The sequence below is a fragment of the Vombatus ursinus genome, unplaced genomic scaffold (assembly GCF_900497805.2).
Source record: "Vombatus ursinus unplaced genomic scaffold, bare-nosed wombat genome assembly UNPS02003292.1, whole genome shotgun sequence".
Lineage (NCBI taxonomy): Eukaryota > Metazoa > Chordata > Mammalia > Diprotodontia > Vombatidae > Vombatus > Vombatus ursinus.
In genome coordinates this window covers 1695942-1719235 of record NW_020943070.1, presented here as the reverse complement: position 1 = coordinate 1719235, position 23294 = coordinate 1695942, and the positions used below count along the sequence as shown (strand labels likewise).

The window sequence follows — 23294 nt, the reverse complement described above, 5'->3', positions numbered from 1 at the left end:
GGGTAGTGGTTACAAATGCTAATTGAAAATGAATTTCCAGGGTACTCAGAATAGAAAAGCATCTTGGTCCTGTTCTTGTCTTCAGACTTGTGTACTCAGATCATAACCACTGGTAGGACAGTTTTAAAGATGCAGCCCGATGCCCTTGTAGTCTGACTGAACAATTACATTCCTTCATGTATCTTTGGAAATCAGGCCATTGCGATCTCTGGTTAGTTGTGGACCAGCTGACTTCTCAAGTCCCCTCTAAGTCCCTCCGATTCTGGGAAACAAACACAACTCTAACCATTTTTTTTTTTGACAGCTTGAATTGAAGGAGAAGAGTTTGGTATTTTTTTCTTTTAGTAAAACTAAATAATAAAATCACAAGATCTAAACTTATGCTCTAGTGTTTTTTTAAGAAATGTTACTATTATGTTGGACATTTCATCTTGCTGAGATGTTACCATGTTAGATTCCTGTAGCTTTGTATAAATGAGTGCTATAAACACCGCTGATTGAGATTTTTCTTCTTCTCTTTTCAGGATTTTGTTTTTGCACTGAATGTAGCCTGGATTGATCCTCACGGGCTTCAGGAGCCCAGGGATACTATCAAAGGTACCAGTACATTTGTATCAATTCTAGATTGAGAATGAATGGGGCAGTAACTTTATGTGGAGAATAAGAACACAGTATTCTGAACCATCACTCGCTCCCCATTGCACATAGAATGGAGTCCAAGTTCTTGAGTACGATGGGAAGAAAGCAGATGGGGAAATAGCTGAATGGGGTAGAAAAGTCAATAAAAGATTTTTTTTTCTTGAAAGAATGCAATGACTGAAGCCTATGTGTAGGTAGGATCACAGATTGAACCTTGAAGGACCCTTAGAGGTCATCCAGTCCACCTATCTCATTTTACAGGTGAAGAGGTTGAGACCCCGAGGTTTTAAGTGACCTGCCCAAGTTACAGAGATGGTAAGTAACAGAGCTAGGTTTTGAACCCAGGTCCTCTGACTTAAGATACAGTATTCTTTCTTCTGTGAAGAGCCAGGGGTGAAGGAGAGATCAAGGGATGATTGATGGGGCAGGGTCTTGGAGGAGGCATCAGAGGAGATTGGATCAAGGAAAGAATTTCCTCTAAAACAAGAAGAAAGAAGTAGAGAATTGCAGATGAGAGTGAAAAGTGGCACCGAGAAATGAATTATGGGTTGAATTTCAACAAGGAAGAGCGGGCATTCCCAGCAGAATGAACAGAGCAGGAATATTTAGGTGGGAGATTGAAGGCTGTGCTCAGAAAGCAAGATGTAGTCCAGCATGGCTGTTGTACAGTTACAGGAAAGAGTAATTACAATGCATGGGTAGGAAAGAGTGTAGAGGAAGAGAGGTTACAAGGAAGGCTAATACTGTGGAGGGAATAATCACCAGGAAAGCAGATGTACTGATCCTTGCAGGTGGGGGAAAGATTTTTTTTTTCTTTTTGGTGAGGGAGTCGGGGTTAAGTGACTTGCCCAGGGTCACACGGCTAGTAAGTGTCAAGTGTCTGAGGCCAGATTTGAACTCAGGTCCTCCTGACTCCAAGGCCAGAGCTTTATCCACTGTGCCATCTAGCTGCCCCTGAGGGAGAGATTGAAAAGAGGAAAAGAAAAGAATTAGACTCTACATAGATGCCTCAGATTGCCTCTTAGACAGCAGAGGATGCGAATGTGATGGAATGTTATTACCTTGTGAGAAATGACCAGAGAGACAATCTCAGAGAATCCTGGTAGTTTGAACTGATGCAGTGAAGTGGCAGGACCAGGGGAATCATTTCTGTGAGGATAGCGATGCCGTCACGAAACACCCCTTTGAAAGACCTAAGAACACTGGCCGCCGCAATGACCAGCCCCTCGTCCCCAGGACAGAGGATGAAGGACGTCACCCATCTGCTAGCAGGGGGGTGGGGGGCCTGGGGAGCGGAAAGAGACAGGCATTTTTGGACATGGCCGTGTTTAGACTTGCTTTGCTTGGCTAGCAGCAGTGGTCTTCCCCCAAAGAGTGCCACTGTCTCAGTTTTGAACGTTCACAAGAGGGAGAACAGGTAGAAATTCAGAAGGAGGTGCAGACAAGGGGGCGGTTCTGAAGGCCGCGCATCGGGCACAAGTGATGTGGCCTCATAGAGAAGGCCGTTAGGATCCACTGGGTATGTGGAAACGCTGCTTCTGAGGGTTTAGATTCAGATGCCAATGCGCGCCCTGATGCTTCTCCTTCTTTCTCCCCCATCTTGCCCTTGCGTTGATAGGCCTCTGTCGAAGGCCAGAGCCCGGCCCAGCCTCACCCAGTCCTGCTCCTCCTCCTGCTCATCTTTTCTCTCCTCCTTTGTCTTCAGGGAGAACACACCCACTCGGTTCTTCTCCCTCTCCCTAAGCCCTTCAGTTGCTCCTCTTGCCTGACCCCTTGGGACGGCCATGCCTGCAGTTCTGCCCTCCATCCACTCGTCTCCTTTCTTTACGCAGTCCCTTGGCATTCAATATCTAACTTTCAGAACATCAGCTGTCACCTCTATGATGTAGCACTGCCAATAACAAGCATTTATTGAGCACTGACTGTATGCGGAGCACTGTGCCAGGTGCTGGGGGGGACAGAATGTTCAATAGGACATAGTCCTTGCTCTCCTGGAGCTTCCAGTCCAGTAAGGAGATGAGACACCCACCCAGATGGCTCTGTAAAGGGGAGAGACTCTCCAGCATGAAGGGCTGGAGACATAAACTGCTGAGAGATCGTGGGAGGAGGAAGACTGAACAGAGACAACGAGTGAGGCTCATTCAGAGGGTCGAATGGAAATGTGATTGTGAGGGCGACGGAGCAAGGGGCTGCTGGCACAGAGGCATCAGGTGTTTGGCAGATAATGAAATAATTATAATAGCTAGCATTTAAATGGCGGAGTGCTTTACAATTAGTAACTCATTTTATCCTCACAGCAACCTTGGGGGGCAAGTGCAGTTATTATCTCATTTTACAGATGAGAAAACTGAGGCAGACAGCGGGTAAGTGACTTGCCAGGGTCAGTCACACGTCTAGGACGTATCTCAGGCAGGATTTGAACACAGGCCTTTCTTGCTTCAAATCCAGCTTTCAGTTCACCGCACCACCCAGCTGTAGTTAAGGCTTTTCAGAAGAAGAAGGTCTGAGCCTGTTTATGAGAAGATTATGGGGAGCTAGGGGCGAGGGGGAGGTTGGAAATGCATGAGAGAGAAGGTGATGTCCAGGAGCGCCTGCCTGTCTGCCTGCCTAGCAAATCTCTGCTCTGCAGCCTCACTTCTCCCCAGGTTGCTGATCGAGACATCTGCCTTCCTGTGGATGTCAGCCCAGTAAGTGAGGCTCAGCGAGTTTAAAACTAAGCTGGTTATTTTCCTCTCACTGTCTGTGCTTCCTTTGGACAACTGTTCTTCTCAGTGGCACCGTGACTCACCTGTGTTGACACTGTAGTGAGGCCTGTAGCCTTCCCTCCCAGTCTGCTGTATCTGCCCCTCAGGACTCCAGGAGCCCCCGAGGGTTTGGGGAGCATCCCATCAGCTCTAGCCCTGGCACATGAGGCCAGTGACAAGCTCCCCACCTCCAGTTAACCACTTAGCAATAGTTAGCTTTGTCCAAGGGACATTTACTTCAAAGATCCCATTTCCCCCAGTACCTTAGGGCATGTTTTCCCCACTCCCACCCTCCTCGGTCCTTGGGCAGGGAGGCTTAGTTTCATTCAATTCCGACGCAGCGTTGGCCCCCAACTTCACATGTGTAGGTGGCATCTCTGCTGGATGGGTCCTCATCTCAGTTTCCCAAAGGTCACTCCTTGCTCCTCTGGACATCGATGCCATGCTGGCTCTGGCCTGCAGCAATGCCAGGGTGCTATTTTGACCTTTCAGACGCCCAAGGTCAGAGGCTTCCATCTCCCTCTTCTCGAAGGGAAAAGAAGGAATTCAGAGGGAGACCAAGGACTGAGGCCCTTTCACAGTCCCCAGGGCCTCAGAGTGGATAAAGCCCTTTCCAGTATTGCCTCTTACTGGGGATGGCGAGTCACAGCCCTCGAGCATCGCTGAGGGCACAGGGGCTACAGGGCTGCAGCCAATGCTAGTGGACATTTTGAATGGTGCCCCAGCCGGTTCAAGAGTGAGAGGGTCCCCTTCTATGACAGGAGGTGACCCCTGGGGCCTTCTCCCCCCCCCAATACCTGGGTTCTGCTTTTCTTTCTCCCTTAGGTTACTATTAATTGTCCTTCCACAGTCTCATCTGCTCTGTCCTTCTGCTCCCCATTTGTCCTTCCCACTGTGGATGAGTCTTCTTTGTGCGTCGTCCTTTGTGATGGCTGTCCTGCTCAGTTCCACCTCCTTCACTGACTCCTTGTTGTCCACTGGTGATGATTCCATTCGGTTCCATCCAGTGTACATCCGGTGAGCGTCGGCTCAGTGCCATCTGCAGTTCTAGGCAGAGCCACAAACAGTTCATGCCCTCGACCAGCCTACCCTTTACTTGGAAGGGGGGCAGGGTGGGGCAGAGCAGAGCCCAGACACTTAACTGTTACAGGAAGGACAGGACTCTCCTGAGAAGGGAAAATGAGTGTGGTTCCAGCTCTCTGACCTGACAATCAAGGCCATTCACAGTCCAGATGGACCGTCCTTCCTCCACCTTCACCATTCCAGCTGTAAATTCCTGCCCTGCTCCTGCTTTCTTTCCTTCCTCCTTCCATACATTCCCAGGTTGACCTTTCTTCCCCTGGACCTCATGAAGTACTTTGTTTACCCTTGTTAACATGCTACAGAAATGAACTGTTAGACTTCCTTTTATATAGGTCATTTTCTTTGACTGGATCACAAGGGCCAGGAAGAGGGGCTGTCTTATCCTAATTTTGCTTCCCTTTCCCTGCTTGTGTTTTTGGAAAGGCTCATCTCCAAGCATCCTCTTTTTCAGAAAGCCTTCTCTGGTTTTCCGCAGCTGCCACTGCTCATTCTCTCTGAACTTTCATAGCTGTCCAGTTTATATTTCAATCCTAGCACTCGGTACGTTCTCCTTTGGGTTCTCATTGTTTCTGTCTGTCTTTTCTCTGTAGCTTATTGTAAGCTATCGGAGGTGAGGGTCTTACTCATTTTTGTTTCCAGTAAATTACCGTGTAGTGCTTTATACATCCCAAGCTCTCAGTATGTGTTTATTGAATACATGAATGAACAGTTACCCTTTAGAGACATGGATAGAAATTTAAACCCACTACTTCACCTATTTTGAGTGCATATACACCAGACCAAATGCAAATATGTTTCAAGTACCGGAATTTAGGATATAAAAGTTGGAGACCATTTGCTTTGATCTGTGAAACTTAGAAACCAGTGTCCTGGTTACTGAAATTTGACTTGAGTATAATTGTGAATATTAAATTAGTTTATTATCTCATTTGTTCTCAAATGGAGAGGAGTTTTAAAAAATCCTTTTCTTCTAAATTTTATGGAAAACCCAGGATAGATACCACATGATACCACTTTTAGGTAGTCATCAACATGTATTGACTTCTGGACTGTGTGCTGAGCATTTTGTAAGTTCAGGACTGCCCATGTGGTCAGCATTTGCCACATGTTCTGACCTAGTGACTGACCTGTGATGAAATGATACAATGGAGTTAGAATTCGGACATAGACATGTCCTTAATCCTGTGATGACTTTAGCATTATTTGGCTCCTCCTCCCAATCACCATCCCTTGGCCTCTTCCCAACTCTGCTAGGACCACCCTTCTTTCTCCCTTCTCCTTCCTTAGGTTAAGTTGCTACCTTGACCTGATACTTCCTGAATACACAGATCCCACAAACATGTTCCCTTTACTACCTTCTCACTTCCTACCAGGGAAATATTATGAGCCAGTTTGCCCAAATCCAACTTAGATACCAGTGTCCCGGGCAGTGTCTGTAAAATGGACTCCAGGAGATTTGATGTAGTTGAGAGATGTAGGGTGTGCCCACCTGAAAAGTAGGAACATCAGCAAAGCAGTGACTGCAGTGAATGCAAACAGGGTTCAGGTGTATGGGAAAACCCGAGCTGAGTCATGTCAGGTTAATTGGGCACTGCTTCCCTTCAGACTTGAGTTATCATCTGAGTTTTTAAAGGAAGGCTGTGACGTGGATTATGGAGGAAGGGAGGACCTTTCAGTTGAGGGAAAGAGGGTACCTTTTGAGTCTATGGAGCATAAAGAATGTGTAAAGTCACCGTGTCAGGGACAAGAAAGTTGCGTGTGGATGAGGGTGGGCAGTTCTGCTCAGTTGGGACAGAGTACACCGGAGACCAGCAAGAAATAAAGTTGGTGAAAAGCTTGAGAGACAGCGTGAATGATGGTCTTAGAGCTAGTATGAAGAGGTGAGTGACTGGCCCAAGAGATTGAGTTCAATTTTTGACATGTTAAGTTTCAGGTGCAATTGAGGCATTCAAAAGGAGACATCCTGTGTGGAGCCAGAGATATGGGGCTAAATAAAGTGTGGGAAGATTCTGAGCAGGAAATCTCCATTTGTGAGTTCATTTAGGCAACAAGTTTTGTTGAATGCCTGCTCTGTAGAGGGAGCACAAAGCATATAAAAGATTCAGTCCCTGCCTCTAAATAGCTTACAGTTTAGTTCAGGAGACACGCACACACACACACACGCACACACACACACACACGGGGGAGTATGCTGCACGACAGACAGACAGAAACACACACACATACCCCACACATACAACACACCATGGAACAAAGAATAAGGGTTAAAATGGGCTGCTGAGAAGAGCTACAATAGAAATATAAAGAAAGGAGAAAGTGGCATGATTTAGAGTAGGGTTGGGGAACCTGCAGCCTCCAGGGTACATGTGGCCCTCTAGGTCCTCAAGTGCCATCCTTTGACTGAATCCAAACTTCACAGAACAAATCCCTTAATAAAAGGATTTGTTCTATAATACTTGGACTCAGTCAAAAGGTTGCATGTGGCCTCGGGCCTGTAGATTCCCCACCCTGGTTTAGAGTACTTAAAGAAAGTGAGGCTTGAGCTGCATCCTGGAGCATGGGGAGGATTTGGATCTATAGAAAGGAAAGCATGGCTGGCGAGGGAGCGTCAGCAGCAGAGCACCCGCATTTATGAAGACCTCCCACCAGAGCTCTCCTCCAGCTTACTGCTTTGGAGCCCACAGCTGAAGCTCTCGGTCCCACTCTCTGTCAGAGAAAAGCACAGTGTTAGAAGGAAAGGCAAAGGCCCCTTCACCTCCTCCCTCTAATCCAGGGGCCGGAGCAGGGAGGAGGAGGCGAGGAAGAGTCCAGGGAAGCCAGTCTTCCAAGGCCACTTGTGACATGATTGTAGCAAGACCCCCATTCGGGAAACCATCCGTCATGTCTTCAGCTGCTTAGGCTTGTGCCATTCCTAGCGGCAGAAGTGATGTGAGGGCTTCCTATTATCTTTCTCGAGGGCAAGCACTGGTTCATTTTTTGTCTTTTGTAAATCTAGCACCCAGCACAGTGCCGGCCTAGAACATGGTGGGCATTTAACGCTTGTTGATTGCTTGATTGATCCATGGCACCTTTCGGTGACAGGGAGTTTGTCTGTGTATAGGCAGTAATACCAATTGAAACCACATGAACAAACAAAGACCTCGGGAAAAAGGGATAGATTACCAGGAGATGACATTCTCTTGTCTCTTTCATGTTGTATTCTGGATGGGATGCACTTAAAAATGACTAGGAATTGAAAAATATTTGTATTTGGATTATAGAGGGGATTTGTGTTGTATATTTGAATAATTATTTATCAAGGATCATATTTTTGATTCATTAAAAACGGTGCTTTTAGAAATTTTCAAGTCTGTCAAACTTTAATAAAATTGTAATCAATTTATATATAAGCTCATTATAATTAACTTGATTCATTTAACCTTTTTAGAGGAAAAATGACAACTTCTATAGTATCTTGAGCAACAAACTTATTCTAGTTAACTAGGGTACAATTTGTTTTCTAAATACGTAAATTTTTTTTAATGTAGGGATAGTAACTACAACACATTTTCATACCACCTAAAGAAACACTGAGAATGTTAAGCATAAAAACATCAGCTCAAGGGGCCCAAGCAATTGAAATACTTAGCCAAATAAAACCGAAAAATCTGGCTTTGTTCAGTGCCCCCATTCTCCCGACCTCACAAAATAAACTGCCAACTAATTAAAGGCCGACACTTGAGTTATTCATGGTCCCAGGCGCATGTGATTTCAGCAAACCCTTTGAAAACAACATATTCTCTTTTTGTGTGGTGACTTCATTGTATTTTTTCCTTTCTCCTTTCTGTTTCTCTTAGGCCGTATTTGTGTGTTTCTGCAGAGTTTTGCACAGATTCTGTTCCCATGCAAACCGATGAGGGAGAAATATTGGAAGAAAGCTGCTCGGAGGTTAGTGAAGGGTTGAGGGTCAGTGGTTAAAGCGTCGCTCTGGACACTGAGGAGGTGTCTCTGAGGGAGGGGGAGGCATGAGAAGCAGTGTTCTTCTGGTCAGCTGAGATTGATGGAGCACCTGTCATGTGCTCGTTGTCTTACGAGTTATATTCTCTCATCACCTCACCTGTAGTTTGCTAGTGTAGAAGGGGAACATGATGTATTTTAAATCATAATTTGTTTTGATACTTGTTTAAGACGTATTTCAAGTAAATTTTCATTGAAGAATGATCTGTTACCTGAAGAAATTACTCCCAGGTGAACTTTCTCTGACTCATTGACGTTAATCACCATGTAGCCCACTGTGTGCCCAAGGCAAACCCCTGCCCCTCCCTGGGCCTCAGTCTCTTCCTCTGTCAGATGAGGGGCCAGTTGGCCTAAATGTCCTCTCAGCTCCCTTCCACCTCCTGTAGCTGTCTGGTAGACTTTTTGATCAGGCCATATTATGGAGCACCTATCATCAGAAACGTTGATCCCACACTCTCATTTTGCCAAGCCAGATATCTGGACTGAAAAAAATAGTTGAATGGAACAGTTTGGGACTCCCTCCCCCCAAGCACACATCCTCCAAATTCCTCCCATTGTTTTAGTAGACCTTCTGTCTGCCGTTGGGGTCTGCTTTCTTCTGGGATTCTGCCTGCTAGGATTGTGGAATTGTTCCCTTCCTATTGGAACCCAAGCTTTTCCTTCATCGTTAGAGGCTCTTTTGCTCCTCGTGTCTTCATTTTCTCTACCGAGGACGGCTGGCCAGGGGCACTGCCTTCGCTGTTTCTTCTAGATTGATCTTGGCTACACAACATCTGGAGTTACTCTGGAGGGTTTTTTAGTGCGGAGCTGGGTGGGGAGGAGGAGGTCGATTTGCAGCCATGGAGAGCATCTGGGTCTTTCCCCCTAAGGGGATTCCTAGAGTGAGTGAGCAAGACTACACAGAAATGGCCTTTGGTCTCAGAGGACCTCGGCTCACGCTTCTTCTTTGGCTTTCTACCCATGATGCTGAGCAATCACTTCACCTTTCTGGGCCTCAGTTCTGTCATCGTTACAATAGAGGGTGTGGACCTGATGGCCTCTGGAGTCTACTTGTACAATTACCACCTGGGTTCAGACCTTTATCTCTTTCTAACCTAGAATACTGTTAGAGTTTCCTAATTGGTCTTTCTGCTTCTGGGGTCCCTCTTTTTAATCAACCTCATTCTGTCCTCACTCCCGCCACCCACATTTATGAAAAACAATCAATTTAAATTTCATACATGATTAAAAATCACTGTTGTCGCTCAGTTCTTTAGTCGTGTCTGATTCTCCGTGACCTCATGAACCACAGCACGCCAGGCCCTTCTGTCCTCCCCTAGCTCTCAAAGTCTGGACAAGCTCACGTTTGTTGTTTCCATGGCATTATCTATCCATCTCGTCCTCTGCTGTCCCTTTTTTCTTTTGCCTTCAGTCTTTCCTAATCTTTTTCAGTGAGTCCTGTCTTCTCATTATGTGGCCAGAGTATTTAAGCTTCAATTTCAGTATTTGACCTTGCAGTGAATAGCCTCAATTAATTTCTTTAAGTATTGACTGATTAAATCTCCTTGCCTTCCAAGGGGCTCTCAAAAGACTTCTCCAGCATCACAATTCAAAAGTGTCAGTAATGCTACTCTCTGCTTTCCTTATAGTCCAACTCTCATAGCCGTATGGTGCTACTGCAAAAAGCCATAGCTTCAGTTATTCAGACCTTTGTCAGGAAGGTGACATCTCTGTTTTTTAGCATGCTGTCCAGATTTGCCATAGCTTTCATTACAGTGAGCAAGCATCTTTTAATTTCATGACTCCAGTTGCCGGCTGTGGTGATCTTCGAGCCCAAGAATATAAAATCTGACACTGCTTCCATTTCTTCTCCATCTGTTTGCCAGGAAATGATAAGACCGGTTGCCAAGATCTTAGTTTTTTTTTTTTTGGATGTTAAGCTTCAAGCCAGCTTTTACACCCTCCTCTTTCACCCTCATCAAGAGGTTTCTTAATTCCTCTTCACTTTCTGCCATCTGAGTGGTATCATATGCATAACTGAGATTGTTGATATTTCTCCTGGAAACCTTGATTCCAGCTTTTGATTCATCCAGCCTGGCATTTCACATGATGTACTCTGCAATATATGTTAAATAAATAAAATGACAGGGTACAGCCTTTTTGAACTCTTTTCCAATCTTAAACCAGTTAGTTGTTCCACGTTCAGTTCTAACTGTTGCTTCTTAGCCCGCCTACAGGTTCCTCAGGAGACAAGGAAGATGATCTGGTACTCCCATCTCTTTGAGGACTTGGCACATTTTGTTGTGATCCACACTATTATAATAAATAAAAAAAATCACTATTGTACCCTAATTTATTAATTAATAAATAGAAAAAAGCAGAAATAGCTTTATAGTGATATATTTAAGAAACATACTCACTATAACCAATTTGGGTTTCTATCAGGAACATATGGGTTTAATGCTAAACCCTGCATTGTGCTTCCATCAAGCCTATGTTTACCTCTTTGTAACTTTCTATTATTTGGCCCTCTGGGATCATTCAGAATAGTGGCCTCCTTCTTCTGCATAATAGCAATCCTGACCTATCTGGGGATTATCATGATCTCCCTCTTCTCATGTCTGTGTATCCCCAGTGACTTCAATCCTTTGCCATATCGGTCATTCCTCCCTTGTGTGGTTGCACTACCACACGCCTGCAGTTGACACAGGTACTCACAGGGGCACTGTCATTCCCTTCCTTGTGGACACTGCTTCCCTTAGTGTCATTTACTATCAGCTGAGCTTCTGTGGCTGCTGTATCACAAAGTACAGCGTATTAATGATAAAAGCAACCAAAATAGCTTGATTATCTTAATAGATGCAGAAGAACCTTTGACAAAATATAGTCATTTAAAAAGCACATAGATAGATGGATCTTTCCTTAAAATAAGATAAATAGTATTTATCTGAAACTGAGAGTAATTATGATTGGTAATGGATAAACATTAGAAGCCTTTTTAGTAGTATCAGGGGTAAAGCAAGGGTGTCCATTGCCATATGTTGGCAAGAGGGAAGGACATGATAGCAGGATAGATAGGACAGAAAGCAGGGTGTCATTGAACTGGTTAGTCATAGAATCGAGACTGTCTGTGAAGGGAGGAAAATGAGGCCAGAAGACAGTTGATGGATGAAGAAAATAAGAGAGATTGAGGGACTGGATGAAGACTGTGGTGAGGCTTGAGGAGAAGAGTCACAGGGACACCTGGAAGGACAGGAGAGTAGGATAAGACCTCTCAGTGTTACAAGACTCAGGAGGAGGAGAGCTGACATCTGTGTAGCCTTCTGGTGTTGAAAAAGGGCTCTCATTTGGTCCTCACAACACTCCTGGAAAGGGAGATATTCCAGTTTACAGATGAAGAAATTACAGTTTGGAGCGGTTCTATGACTTGCTCCTCGAATAGTTAGTACTTGCACCCCTGTCTTTCCTGAGCCCTGAGTCTAGCTCGGGGGTCTCCTTCTGCCACCCCCACAGTGCCAGACAACAGGGATGGCACACAGTGTCAAGCCACAAGCTTTACTGTCATTTGTATTTAATTTTTTAACAAAAATAATTTTATAAAAATTAATTTAAATTTTAGAAGTTATTAAAATCACGGAAGCACTGTAGTTTGTTTCACACTCCTGTGATAAAGAAGAGTTTATGCAGCACAGTGACTAGGCAGAGCAGCCTTTGCAGACCAGCGGCTGGGAAGGGCAACAGACTGTGGAGAAGACTCAGTTTTGCCTTTTTTTTTCCAAGGACACAGAGGATTGTTGAAGGTCTTTGAACAGAAGAGTGACATGTTTACACGGGTGTTTTAGTATGACTGGTGGGGAGGGGGTGGTCTGCAGAACACGTTGGGAGGACTGGGGAAGAGGGTGAAAGCAAGAGGACCAGTTAGAAAGACAGTGCAATGCTTGAGGGTGTGGGAGAAGAGCAGGAGGCCAAAGAGGGAGAACTAAGGAAGAAACTCTGTCTTTATCCCAGAAGCCCAAGGAGTCGTGTTGGGTGTCAGGGGGCAACGTGAAAGAACAAGACCTGAGACGAGGGATGGGCAGGAAGTAGAGGCATCACAGGCAGCCCGTGGGTCCCTGGAGTGGCTGGGGGAATAAAAGAGAGGCTATCAGGGTGCTGCCTGCAGGAAAGAGCTGTTCGGGAGGATTGCGAGTCTCCAGCAAGAAGTTTAAAAGCAGTGGACAGTTCTCCAAGGTCCTCCAGCCTGCAAGAGGCTCCCCGCTTGAGCCAAAGTGAAGCCCAAAGTGCCTCAGGTCTGCCCCCCAGTGTCCTTACTTGAAAGAGTCCTGGCTGGTGTTGTGGGGGGCCGGGCGGGAGTTAACTCACACCCCCTCGCGTCCACCAGGGTACTGGCCCACAGCGTCCTGACCCGTGGCCACCAATAACAGGAGGTCAGGGTCACAAAAGTCAGCATTTTGCACGGCAGCCCACCCCTTCCTCCTTGCAGCAGGAGTGAAGGGGGCCGATCACATGGACCTGTCCCCACTGCCAGCCTGTCTGACTGGCTGGGACTCCTGTTTCTTTTGACCAGAATGCGTCCTGCCGCTGCTTAAATGAGGTATTAATATGAGGACCCTGGTACTTTTTTTTCAATCTGTAGATGTGGCACCACCAAGATGGAGAGATGTGAGAAAGATTAGTGGTGAAGTTGATAGTACTTGGTAACTGGATTGACTCTGAGAGGTCAAGGAGAGCCGAGAGCCAGAGGTAACCTCTGGCCAAGGTTTCCGTCAGGGGAATATGGGCGAGGGATGGCACCACTGACAGAAGAAGTAGAGGAGTCTAGAGGGACAGATGAGGACGCCATATCTGAGGGCCTGGGGCCATGGCCAGAGGTGGCTTTGGATGTGTCACCAGATTCCCAAAGGAGAGAGGAGGACCAAGAGTGGGACCTCGGAGAACACCTCCCTCCTGGAGCCCAGCGGCAAAGGCCAGGGCGGCAGTCAGAAAGGGGAAGAGGCCGAGAGGGAGCAGGAGATCTGAGGGAAGAGAGAAGACAGACCCACAAGGTTCTTGTGGTTAGCGGGGAATGAGGCTGGAAAAAACAGACCTTTGTGTTATTTGATAGAAAAAGTCGGCAAGAGTCCATCTGGCCTTATTTGTTCCTAGTGATCTCATGCCTTTCCTCAAGGGCTACCTGTTGTTCTTTCTGAGTGCATGGAAACCGTCTGCTGAGCATTCGTCTTTAGAATTCTCTTGGGAATGATCTAGTCATCTGAAGCACCCATATTCTTTAAAAATTGTTTTTCTTTTTAAAAATCGGATTTTTTTTGGTTTGTTGACATCACTTCCCAATAATACCCCTCCCTAATGGCTTGGAGCCCCCTCTTGTGATAACTAGAAACAGGCAGAACAGACTGACATCCTGCGTATAACTCGCCCCCTTCCCGCCAGCCTCGGCTTTGCTTTGTATGGTTTGCCCTGGGAACAGAAATCAGAGAAATGCTGCTGCTCTTGCACCTGGAACAGGCTTGACAACCAGCTCTCCTCCGGCTAAACTTAGAGTCCTAGTGATGCCTCCCCAGCTGCTCTTGTCTCTCCCAGGGAGTGGAAGCTTCTTCAGTACAAGGACCCCTTGCCATGTAGTAAGTGCGTGCTCAGTGGCTGCTTGAGTTCGTTCTGACAGCGGACGAAGCCTTCCCCTTCCTCCAAAGCGCAGGAAGACCTGTTTCATCATCAGCCCCGGATAATCGAGTCTGCTCATTGCATCAGCCTGAATGCTCGTTTTTTGGTGGTGTTTTTCTTTAGGTTATTGTGGTTTGGGGACCCGCATTCTTTTCCTTCCTGAGCACTGGAACAACATTTTTCTGTTTCCTGTCTTACAGCACCTCTTTCGTTCTTCTTAGCTCCTCAGAGATGATTGACACCAAGTTGGCCATGGAATCTCCAGATCGGGCAGGTCAGTGAGGTCTCCCCCCTTTTCTTGGGCTTCGGTTTCCCCTTCCAAGTTGTTGTTCCATTCCCTTCCATTTACAGATGATTCTCTTCTCCTCGACAGCCATCATTGATCGCCCCCAGCAGTACTTCTTTCCCCAGCTTGGCATTCTTGTTTCCAGCCTAGTTATTTGCAGCACCTTTAGTGTTTTCTTTACAAGCCTCAGCTTGTTCTGCCTTTTAGCTTTCCTGAAGATGTTCTTATAAGTCCATTCATTCCCTTCTTTGCCGTTTGTCCTTTTTTCTTGCTCTTGTCTCATCTTTTGTACATTTTCTTTTGTTGTATGAGCTCATTGGTAACAGCATAGCTATTTGTCTCTTTAGACTTCACCCACTTTTCTTGTTTATTAAGATTATTCACAATTTTCTTGTCTTTTCAGTTTTCTTCATTAATATCTTTTATTTTCACCTTACCTACATTTCCCAGTATTTCCCTTCTCCTCCTACCTGAGAGCCATATCTCATAACCAGAATTTTAAAAGAGAGGGAGGAAAACAGTTTGGCCAAACTAATCCATCCAGTATAAGGTGTAATGCCCCTCCCGCCATCAATACCTCCACAGAGAAGGGAGGGGGCTGCATCCTCATATTGCTTCCTCCTGGTGGGCCAAGCTCACTCGAATGACACAGTAGTCACTTTCAGCAGTTTGATTCCTATTCTTTTCCATTTACATTGGTATAATCCTTCTTTCTTCTTTTCCTGGTTGTGCTTACTTTACTTCTGTGATACACAAGTCTCCCTAGATTTCTTTGTAGTTGTCATTCATCATTTCCTCTTCTCTTTGCATGTCTTATGGGCATCTCAAACTCAACATGTCCAAAACAGAACTCAGGATCTTTCCCTGAAAATCTTTGCTCTACAGTCACGACCATCGTCATCCTTCCACTCACCTAGACCCACAACCTGGCCGTCCTCCTGGACCTCCTCAAGTTAAACTCACTTCCCATAACCAGTCTTTTGTCAAATTTTGTTGTTTCTGCCTTCGCAACATTTTTATCTCCATCCCCTTCTTGCCATTCATACATCCAACATCTTAGTATAGATGTTTATCACTTCTCACCTGGGTTAGTGCAAGTTTTCTTTGTAATTTTATATATACATATATATATATATTTTTTTTTTCTCATCAGCAAAAACATCCTTCTCTTCCTCTCATATTAACCTCTCCCAGAACTGAGAATGAAAGAAAAATAAAACCCTTGTTACAAATATGTGTCGTCAAGCAAGACAAATTTACTCATTGACCAGGTCCAAGAAAATGTTATGATCTCATTGTGCACTCTGAGTTCTTCACCTTTCTTCCTTCTTCCTTTCTTTCTTCCTTCCCTCTTTTTTCCCTCTTTCTCTCTTTTTCTTCTGTCCTTTCTCCCTTTTCTCTTCTCCATTCTCTCTTTTTCCCTTTCCTTCTCTCCATCCCACATTCCTCCCTTCATTCAATTTTATTTCCAGTTCCCAGTTGACTCCCTACTCCCCTCTCTCCCACCCACTGAGAAGAGAGGAAAACAAAAACCATTAAATAGATGTATAGTAATGCAAAACAAATTCTCACATTAGCCATGTCTAAAAAAAGAGAAAGAGAAGAAAATAGGCCTCCATCTGCCCTCTTGAGTCCATCAGCTTTCCAGCAAAAAAGTAGGGAACATGTTTCTTTGAGTTTTCTGGAATCTTGGCTGGTCATTTAAGTCCCTAAGTTTTTCAGTTATGTTTATCTTTTTGATATTATTGTAGAAATTGTACACTTGTAGAAACTGTTCTCCTGGTTCTACTCACTTAACTTTGCATCAGTTCATATAAATCTGCCCAGGTTTCTCTGAAACCTCTCCCTTCATTTCTTCTAGCACAATAGCATTCGGTCAATCTATATACCGTAACTTGTTCAACTATTCCCCATTTGGTAGACACCCTCTCAGATTCTCCTTCTTTTCCACCTCAAAAGGAGGTATAAATATTTTAGAATACTCTTAGTTAGATTTTGTTTTGCTTAGGACTGATTCCTTCCTTAATCTACCCTCCCACTAATTCCTCCTTCCTTCTTCTCATTTTACCTTTCTATTTTCCTGTTGAGTAAAATGTATTTCAGTACCCATCTGTGTGTGTGTGTGCGTGCGCGCATGTGTGCTTGCACGCACACATGTGTTCTTCTTCTTCTTTAACCATTCAGATGAGAGGATGGCTAGAGCATCAGCTGCTTTCCCCCGTCCTCTCCCTCTCATTTGTATTGATATCTACTGGCCCACTCTGATTAGGTGAGATAAATTTTCCTAATCATCTTCTTTCCTTTCTCTACCTTAGGGATTCTTCTTCCCTTCTCTTTCTGTTCTTAAGATCAATAAGACATAACAGAAACACTACCAGGCCTTGTCTAATTAAATTCTCTCTTAGTGGGGCCCTGGTGTGGGTCTGGGACTTCCTCTTCCCCTGGGCATTGGAGTGCTCTGCTCAACCATGCTCCTGGTCAGCACCGCTTTTGTGTGTTTGATTTCTCTGTCTCTCTGTGCCTGCCTGGACTGGAGAAATGATTCACTGCAACTTTGGCTTGGATTTCCCTATCAAGATTCAGTCTGGTGTGTTTTCTGGATCTATTTGAAAGAACTTTGGTGTAGGATGGGGTGGGTCCCTGCTGTATTTACTGCTATTCTCCCATCTTAGCTCCTCTTCCTAGTAATTTTCTAATCGGGCTTCCCACTCCAATCTATCTTCTACTTAGCGGCCAAAATTATTTTGCTAAAGTGTAATAAACTCCAGGTTCCGATATAAATTCCTCTGTTTGGTATTTAAAGCCCTACCCCCCCGGCTCCTTCCTATCATTCCACTCTTACTACGCTTACTCCTCTGCATACACTGTGTGATACAGGCTGTGCTGCATCCTCTGACTTGCCCTAGCTGTCCCTCATGCCTAAAATGCTCTACCTCTTCTTCTCCAACTCTGGGATCCCCTGGGTTCCTTCAAGACTCACATCAAATTCCCTTGTATCTACCCTTTCTTTCTTATCATTGTCCCCTTCCCTCTGAGATTACCCCATTTGGCCGATACATATCTTACATGTGCCCGGTGGTTGATGTTTTGTCTCCCCCATTAGGATGTGAGTTCTTGGAGGTTAGAAACCTTATTTTTTGCCTTTCTTTGTATCCTTAGTGCTTAGCCCAGTGCCTGGCAAATAACAAGTGGATAATAAGGGCACATTGAATTGTAAAGATAAACAGTTTTGCCTTAGGAGCTCTAATCAATACAGTTACTTACCATGATTCCAGAGGAATGCTTCTTGTTGGAGAGGTCATGGATTCAAGATGTGAAATGAAACAGAGTTTTTGGATATGGCTAATGTGGGAATTTGTTTTGTTTGACTCTACATTTCTATACAGGGATTTGGTTTTTTCTTTTTTTTTTAATGGGAGAAGGGAGCTGGAAGAGAGAGAAAATGATTGCTTATTAATCGAAAACAGATTAAATAAAAACAAAAAAATTCTTGTTGACTTACTGACTGATACTCATATACCATAATCTGTTTGTCTGTCTATGTACAGATACTGACCTTGTTTCCAGTTCTTGGCTCCTATAAAAAGTACTGCTATAAATATTTTGATATGTATAGGAACTTTCTTTTTATCATTGAGCTCTTTGGAATTGATGCCTCACAGTCCATTTTAGTCACTTTCTTAACATAACTCCACATTATTTTGCAGAATGGTTAGGCTAATTTATATCTCTACCATTAGAATGTGAGTGTGTCTTTCCACCGACCCTCCGACATTGACTCTTCACGTCTTTGGTCCTCTTGGCCAATTTGCTGGGGATGAGGTGAAGCCCCAGAATTGTTTTGATGTGTATCTCTCTTAATACCAGTGAGTTATATTTTAACATGTCTTTAATAGCTTGTTCTTCTTCTTTTGAGGATTGTTTATATCTTTTAACCACTTGTCCCCTGAGGGATGGCCCAGCTGTGTGTATAGTTTTATGTATTGGGGATATCACACCCTTCCTTATCAAAGATATTTGATAGAAAGATTTCTTTTCCTACTCAACCACTTTCCTTCTTATCCTTGTTCGTTATTTTGTTGAGTCACTCACAATTTTGTTGTCAGAAATTAATTCTTAAGAGTGTCTCATTCTTCTTTGAGTAATTTTTTTGTCTTAGAATCAGAAGCCCTGGGACCACACCTCTCTTTTATCAGAACATTTGGAATACATTTCCATTGAGGAAGCATGTCAGACTGTGTAATTTTCCACCCCCTTAGCATCACATCGTCTAGGATGACATGGTTGAACATAGCACTTATTCGTGTAAAAAGTTTAAAAAAAAAAAAGGCCTATCCTAAACACAGACTTGAGACTACATCTTTAGTATGACCAAAAGCATATGTTGATTGAGTCCATAAATATTTATTAATGCCTGGTGTATGCTAGGCACTATATTCAGCTCTGGCGATTGAGGCAAAAGCCCAACAGTCCTTTCCCTCAAAGAGTTTATATTCCAGCCGGTGGGGAAGACAACATGTGCATATGTGATAGAGGAATCAGGAGATCTCTCTTCCTGGAGAAGGTGGTGTGTAAGCTGAGTCTTGAAGGAATTCCTGAGCTAGCAAGAGGCAGAGATGAGTGGGGCAGGGGGTGTTGCGCAAGCATGAGAGCTAACCAGTGCAAAGTTTTGGAGATGGGAAACAGAGAGTGGATGAGGGGGATGGTATGCAGGCTACTCCAGATGCTGGAGTCATCTGCACAAAGACAGCCATTGAGCCCATGAGGAGAGGAGAAAAGAGCATCTCAGGCAGGGCTCTTGGGTGCACTCAGTGGGCAGGCATCTTTTCTGATGCCCCAGAAAAGGAAGGGCATAGAGGACAGGGAGGAGCATTGTCACAGGTACCCCGAGAAAAGAGAGCACATCAGTGATCATAGGTGGTCAGGTGGAACCCAGACTGAAGAAAGGTGGTAGGATTGGACCGTGCAGAGATCTCTGGAGAGTTGCCAGATGGCGGAGGCCTCGGACAACACCAGGAGGAAGGACACAGAGGAGTTTTGCGAGAAAAGAGAGACAGAGAACAGCATGTAGCAGGGAGGGTGGGGTTTTTAATGATCAGAGGCGCTTGAGTGTGTTGTGGGCATCGGGGAAGGAACCAGGATATAGGGAAAGACTGAGCATTAGAGAGACCCAGAGGGGCTGGACTGTGGGCAGTCTTCTGGAGAAGGTGGGAGTGGGGAGGATCAAAGGCCCAGTGTGGAAGGGCTGGCCTTGACATGGAGAAAGGTCATCTTCTTTAAGATTGAAGTCCTGGAGGAAGTGGTGGAGACAGGGTCCAGGTTGGGAGGAGAAGAGGGAGCTTGTAGTAGATGGCCTGGATTTTCTCAGTAATGTAGGTGAGGTTCTTGCCTGGGAATGTGTGAGCAGAGTGTGCAAAGAAGGCTTAGATCTGCTCTGGTGGTGAGTGGGCCTGACTCAGTTAGAAGGCAATGGAAACTTTGATGGATAAGGAAATGCAGGCGGGTGTAGAGGAAGGGCGCTCTTTTCTCTAGGATTCGTTTTAGAAGTGCTTGCCAGCCATGGCAATGTAAGGAGAAATATCCAAAGTGTAGACTGCTCCCTATGTTCTGTATCAGCTCAGACAAGTCTTCCCAGTTTCTTTGAAACCTTTCCCTTCATTATTTCTTAAGGCACAATATAGTATTTCAGTACATTAAGATACGATAATTTATTTATCCATTTCTTGAATGATGGGTACCACCTTAGTTTCCAGTTCTTTGCCACCACAAAAAAGAACTTCTATAAGTATTTGTGTATACATGGATCCTTTTTCTTTGATCTTTTTGGGGTGTAGACCTAGTAACAGTATTGCTGGGTCAAGAAATATGCATAGGGGGGCAGCGAGGTGGCGCAGTGGATAGAGCACTGGCCCTGAAGTCAGGAGGACCTGAGTTCAAATCCAGCCTCAGACCACACACTTGACACTTACTAGCTATGTGACCTTGGGCAAGTCACTTAACCCCAATTGCCTAAAAAAAAATAATAATAATAATGAAAATAAATATGCATAGTTCAGTGATTTTTCTGAATCTTACTCAAAATTACTACAAAATTTATGAAGAATTTGAGGGTCAACCTACAAAGGCACTTAAAAAAGGTGTGTGTGTGTGTGTGTGTGTGTGTGTGTGTGTGTGTAAACTATAAAGCCCTCTTTATAGGAATAAAAGCATTAAAGAATTGTGGATTTACTGATTATGTTTAGGTCATGCCAACATAATGAAAATGTCAATGTGACCTAAATTAACTGACAAATTTAGTGTTATACCAATCAGATTCCTTGAGGTATTCTTTTTCGAACTAGACACAATGACTACCTTCGGTAGAATCAAAGTCAAGAGTCGCAAGGGGAATAGTAGAAAAGGCTTGAACAAAGGGGCATGGGATTACCAGGCCTAAAACTGTATTATATAGCTGTGGTCACCAAACTCTGGTACCAGTAAAAATAAAAAAGGAGAGCACAAAACAGAAACACCTGGAAACGTGATTGTGAAGTCCATAAATTAGGGGGCGACACTTTGCTCTGCCACTTCTCAGCTGGGTAACCAAGGGCATGTCTAAATTTCTGAGTCTGATTCCTCAGCCATAAAGTGTCTCCTCCAACCTCACGGGGTGGTGGAGGCTCACATGAGCTCGTGTCTGTAAACTCTGAAAGTATCTGTTGTCATTATGGTGTCTATCAGAAGTTGACGGTCTTCTGACCTAGGTGGTGGCCGCTTGGATACTTTTCCGGGGGTGGCGGGGGGGGGGCAAAATCCAAGATGAGGCTCAAGTTTGAGAGAGAAAAGAGGGCTGAGGGCTTGTGGATGAGGAAGAGCTTTGTCCTCCAGGTCAGGAATACTTCTCTTCCACGAGAGAGCAAGACCACGGACGAGGATGTGTGGAGCACAGAATGGCCATCACAGAAAGAAGGGAGAAGGACTGTCCTGGGCAAGAACATGGTGGCTGTTGATGCAGAAAGCACAGAAGAGTCAACCGTCTGTCTGTGTGCGGCCAAACCACTGGCCAGTGAAACTCGGCCTCAGATCAGTTAGAAGGGAGAACCCATGAGAAGGCGCTGAACAGTAGCAGCAGCTTCAGCCTGACCTAGTCAGAGGAACTTTCAGTGCTGAGAAATGGAAAAGAGGCAGAGATGGTTTGGGTTGGAGCTGTTGTAGAAAATGGTAATAAAGTAGTTTTTGCAGCGAGGAGACGAAAGGAGCCCAGTGACCGCCTCCCCTGGCAAGCCCGCCAGACCCTTTTCGGGCTTCCTGCCCCAGGACCTGACAGAGTCTTGATGACCAGCCCTGGCAGGGTCACAAATCTGGAAGTGGAGGCGACCTCAGAGGCCAGCGGATCCGGCCCTCTTGGGTCACGTGTGAACCCAGGTCCTCCCACTCCAGAGTCCAAACTGTTTGGTGTAAGACGATGAATTCAGTAGATCAGTGGATGCATGTACTTGGAATAGGCACTACGGATGGATGAGGGGGGAAGACGGTTCCTGTAAAGAAGCATGATGCAAAGTAGGTCCACAGAAATCATTAGTGTTTCCACACAGCAGCCACAGAAACCAGAAGGAAGCCCTGGGAAGGTCCTACAATTACATAGCAGGAGGAGGACAGGGTGGGCTGCAAGTGGAAGAGTGCACGGTTTTCCTGAAAGTTCCAGGCCGCCTCCTGGCACAGAGCCATCTGTTGTTCTCCTTGTCATCATGTGACCCCATGATTTCTGGCTCGGCATGGCTGCTGCCGACCAAAGGACAGTGAAGGATACATGGGGGAGGCAAGTAGGTTGTGCACAAGTGGCGTGGCTCATCCCCAGGCGTGATCAGACGGAGGCCCTGAGACTTGTGGTTCTAACCATTGGCATGGAGGGGACGTGCTCATGCCGCTCCTGCAGCAGAAGCAGGGCTTGAACCTGGGCTGTCCTGGCCAGGAGGCCGACCCTCCCACCACTCCACCCTCTCCACACTCTCCTTTTTTCCAGGTTGAGAATAGTGCCTGAACCTGAGACTCTTCTTTATTACCTCATGAACTATTTCAGGGAAAGAAATTTTGTTTGTTTTCATAAAGCACTATTTACTAATGGCCAAAGATGTCTTCTAAAGCATCCGAGTGTCCAGTCTTTTCATGGAGCTATGATCACCTAGGAAAGGTTCCCTTGAGGGGACGAAAACTACTGGCATCTGGAATAGGAGAGTCAGACAGAATGTTGGAGTGGGAAGAACATGGGAGCGTCGGGGTTCAGGGTCCAGCTCCGCCATTAACCTGATGTTTCTTCTTGGACAAACCATTGAACCTCTCCTTGCCTCAGTTTTTTCATCAGTAAAATGAGCAAAGGGTTGGATTAGATTAGCTCTAGGGCTCCTTCTGATTCCGATTTCTACAGTTCTAGGAAGTATACAGTGAAATGACCAAATTTAATTGTAACATGAAGCATTGGCCCACTTTGGAGGTGATAATACATGACCTGTGATGCTTGCCTTGGCAGGTGGGACATGAAGATTTGGTAATGGAAGGGCATGGCAAGACTCCGCCTCCTGGTGAAGAAAGCCAACAGTGAGTCATGGTTTATTCTGTAAAAGAGTCTTGTGACACATTTTTGAAATGCTATTGTTAAATCTGTTAAAAGCATGTTTGGTGGGGCTGGATGTGTGTGGGGTATTTGTGTTGGTGGGTGCTCACCAATGGCAAGTAGTGAGTGTATTTGTGTTTATGGGTCTGTTAACCTAGAGAAGTGAGAAAGCTGAGTTTTTTCCACAGTTGACTAACCAGAATTGGTATTGTGTTTTAGCAAGGGCTTCATGGATCAGGGTGTTCTAACCTGAGCCAATGAACTTTGGTTTGGATTACTGGTAGAAATAGAAAATAGTATGCTGTTTTCACTAGAC

The 23294-nt window shown here is 45.1% G+C and overlaps 1 protein-coding gene across 5 annotated transcripts in view; it reads left to right on the top strand.

The window, feature by feature from the left end:
• The window catches only part of TNRC6B (trinucleotide repeat containing adaptor 6B), a 214771-nt gene that overhangs the window by 33920 nt on the left and 157557 nt on the right, over positions 1-23294 (top strand). For all 5 annotated transcript variants that reach the window (XM_027872529.1, XM_027872521.1, XM_027872514.1 and 2 more), the window contains exons 2-4: positions 525-597; positions 8303-8393; positions 22895-22962. In XM_027872529.1, the coding sequence (XP_027728330.1) occupies positions 8349-8393; positions 22895-22962 (113 nt within the window). In that variant the 5' untranslated portion in view covers positions 525-597; positions 8303-8348. The remainder of the gene's footprint in view (positions 1-524; positions 598-8302; positions 8394-22894; positions 22963-23294) is intronic.